At 36.2% G+C, this 3,562-nt stretch overlaps 1 protein-coding gene across 1 annotated transcript in view; it reads right to left on the bottom strand.

The window, feature by feature from the left end:
* Window positions 1–106: 106 nt before the first annotated feature.
* LOC106472560 (PHD finger protein 12-like) overlaps window positions 107–3,562 on the bottom strand; it is a 17,437-nt gene continuing 13,981 nt past the window's right edge. Inside the window, exons 11-12 of the mRNA XM_022401122.1 lie at window positions 1,784–1,888; window positions 107–237 (exon numbers count right to left, since the gene is read on the bottom strand). Of these exons, the coding sequence (XP_022256830.1) occupies window positions 107–237; window positions 1,784–1,888 (236 nt within the window). The remainder of the gene's footprint in view (window positions 238–1,783; window positions 1,889–3,562) is intronic.

Here is a 3,562-nt window from a genome sequence, read left to right as displayed (position 1 = left end):
TGAAATTTGATTATGTTACATGATAAAAACAGTATAGTTCTACTGAACAAACAGTGTAATATGATCAAATTTGATTATGTTACATGATAAAAACAGTATAGTTCCATTAAACAAATACAGTGTAATCTGGTAAAAACCACTTACCTGTTCCTAAAGTTAAAGTTCTGTATGGCATTGGGACAGTCGGTCCTCTGTAGACAGGACACATAACAGCTCTGGCTCTAACATCTGCAGACTCTGAAAATATGAACAAGACATATATATACTGTACTTCAGTTGTGGGTGAACTCAGTTCAGTCACTTATCATTTAATGATCAAAGAGTTTTCCCACTCCAGCTCTCTTGTTGGAAACAAATCTTGGCTATCCAAACAGTACATTCCAATTTATTATATATAGTAACTTGGACAGAATCTCTTCCAATTAAGGTTAGTTTACTCAATTCTTTTCTTATCCCTAATCTACTGATCTATTTGAAACAACAACATTAGTTGGAGTTACAACTTATGCTGATAAAACAACAAATCTAGTAATTTTCTGTCAAAGAATAAAGTTGGCGTTTACAAAAACATTTTTTAAATTCCTAATTTGAAAACTTAAAAAATATATTTTAAATAGAAGGGTTTCAAAAGTATCTAAACACTTTAGAAAATGAACAAGAAGTTCACTTTTTTAAAGTTTACTGGTTATGTTATATTTAGTTAATTTAGAAGAGGTGTCAAATGTCATAAAACTTCCTGTTTTCACAATAACAATGATCATTACTGCTTATGGTTGTGTAGTATTACAGTAATAACAAAAAGCATGTCACAGATGTATTAAGACAATAAGAAAACAGATAATCATTACTATTCATGGCTACAAGTTAACATGTACAATAATTTCAGCATAATTAGAGATTTTACCATCTCAAATATAAGACTGAGTGCATTATATTAAAATGCTTTTGAATATGCAAATCAGCAAATCACAGCCAGTATAAAGTCATGGAGGAATGGGATGTATAAGAACTACATTTGACAGCCATTTCCTGTGAAAAATTTTCATATGTTAAGATCATAAAGATGTGTTGAGATCAGACTTAGAAACTGCAAAATGTGGATACATCTTGTAGTTAATGGCATTGGAGAACAAAGGAATATGGATCAACTTGGGATAGCAGAACCATCAAGAAAGAGACTGCAACAAGTCACATCCTAGCCATGATATCCAAGGTATAGCATATTGTAACAGGTGAGAATCCATCACAAAAGTCAGTGGCAAAAGCCATTCATGTACACAATGCAACAAGAAGGATGTTTGTTTGGAAACAAAGCCAACGGGGTATGAGTTGACCAAAATAAAGCTGCCACTCACATCTCCTGTTCAATTGTTGCATACCTCAAGCAGCTGGAGAATGAAGCAGGTATTCATACTATTCCATATGAAGACATACTGGTCAAAGTGCCAGATGCAGCATCAATGGACTTTTAGATAATTGGATGGCTGCTGGAAAACCATTGTTCTTGTAAACTAGATAGATTATGGCATGCAGCAGAGAGGAGTGATGTGCTTTGAACATGATTATCTTATAGCAGAGCCCGTCACAGTGGAAACTACTCTGCAGGTATTGTCAAGATGCATAATCATCAGATAAAGCATAACTGAAACACAGCAACGTGGCTGTAAGGACATTCTAAGGCTCAAGATTGTTTTAATATAATGTACTCAATCCTCTGTATTACCCTGAATAATTGTAAGTACTGCTATTAAAGCACTATTTTCCTGAAAACAGAACCAAGTACCTATTGTTGAGTTTGGTTTCTTGGTTATCGAAGCTTGGGGTACCAGCTGCTGTAGTCTCTGCCATGCCAGCATTCTGATCAGTTTTCCATCAAGAAAATCCACTTCTGTGTAAACAAAACTCAAAATGTACCACTTTCCATTCACATTTTACACCTAGTATTTATCTTCAAACAAAATTTTACAAATAGGGGAAAATGGTAAATGAAAGATAAGAATTATTATACTCTTACAGTCATACATCTAAACTAATTCTATAATTTTTTTAAAGCTTTCATGACTAATGAAAAGAACTAAAGTATACATTACTCACCAAGATATAAAATTACGTTTATATTATACCACTTACATGAAAAACATGTTACTTAGATGTACCTAAATACATGCAAGTCACAAAATATAGTAAGATAAATAATGTATATACTGAAACAGTATTATGTTATTTTATATTGAAATAGCAATGTAACAAATGTTATATCAAATTAAATCAGTGATTATCAAACAAGTTTTACAGTTTGGTGCATCACGTCTCACAAATTGTACATGGGTGTTAAGGGTAGCATACAGATGCAAATGCCACAGTAGTTAGTCACATGTTGCCACTGGCATTACTTTTGTATGATTCACATGGGTATAAATGGGTTCGTGGATCACAGCATGGCTCGTTCTTCCAACGTGAGACTGACAAGGGTGCAGAGAGGTTAACTAGTGAAATGTTATTACATTAAAGGATACAGCTTTCAGGGAATACTACAGAGTACATAACGTCCACAGAGGGTCTTGTTCCAGTGGTTGCTGTGTAGGTTCATGAAAATTTGAGGAGACAGGTTATACAGGCAGACCACCAACACATATGGAAACTATCACCGAGGTCGATCATGCCATAGCAGAACAAGCCAGCACAAGTGCAGAAGTGTATGTTATATCATCCGGTGTTTAGATTTACCAACTTCAACTGATTGTAAGGCTCTTTGGTTAACTTTGCAAATGTTTTCTAAAAAACTGCATCATTTTCAAGCAGTGAATGATTTAACCTGATGTACTGCTGTTTTAGGCAAGACTGGAAATCAATGGTCAATGGCCTGCCAGTATCTTATGGACTGATGAAGTACACTTCACCATTTTGATGGTCAACAGTATCTTATGGACTGATGAAGTACACTTCACCATTTTGATGGTCAACGGCCAGCTGGTATCTTATGGACTGATGAAGTACACTTCATCATTTTGATGGTCAATGGCCTACCAGTATCTTATGGACTGATGAAGTACACTCACCATTTTGATGGTCAACAGCCTGCCAGTATCTTATGGACTGATGAAGTACACTTCACCATTTTGATGGTCAACAGCCTGCCAGTATCTTATGGACTGGTGAAGTACACTTCACCATTTTGATGGTCAACGGCCTGCCAGTATCTTACGGACTGATGAAGTACACTTCACCATTTTGATGGTCAACGGCCAGCTGGTATCTTATGGACTGATGAAGTACACTTCACCATTCTGATGGTGAACGACCTGCCAGTATCTTACGGACTGGTGAAGTACACTTCACAATTTTGATGGTCAACGGCCTGCTGGTATCTTACGGACTGATGAAGTACACTTCATCATTTTGATGGTCAACGGCCTGCCGGTATCTTATGGACTGGTGAAGTACACTTCACCATTTTGATGGTCAACGGCCAGCTGGTATCTTATGGACTGATGAAGTACACTTCACCATTCTGATGGTCAACGGCCTGCCAGTATCTTATGGACTGGTGAAGTACACTTCA

The sequence above is a fragment of the Limulus polyphemus genome, unplaced genomic scaffold, assembly GCF_000517525.1.
Source record: "Limulus polyphemus unplaced genomic scaffold, Limulus_polyphemus-2.1.2 Scaffold5422, whole genome shotgun sequence".
Lineage (NCBI taxonomy): Eukaryota > Metazoa > Arthropoda > Merostomata > Xiphosura > Limulidae > Limulus > Limulus polyphemus.
The sequence above is the reverse complement of the archived record's forward strand: the minus strand, read 5'-3'. Positions and strand labels throughout refer to the sequence as shown.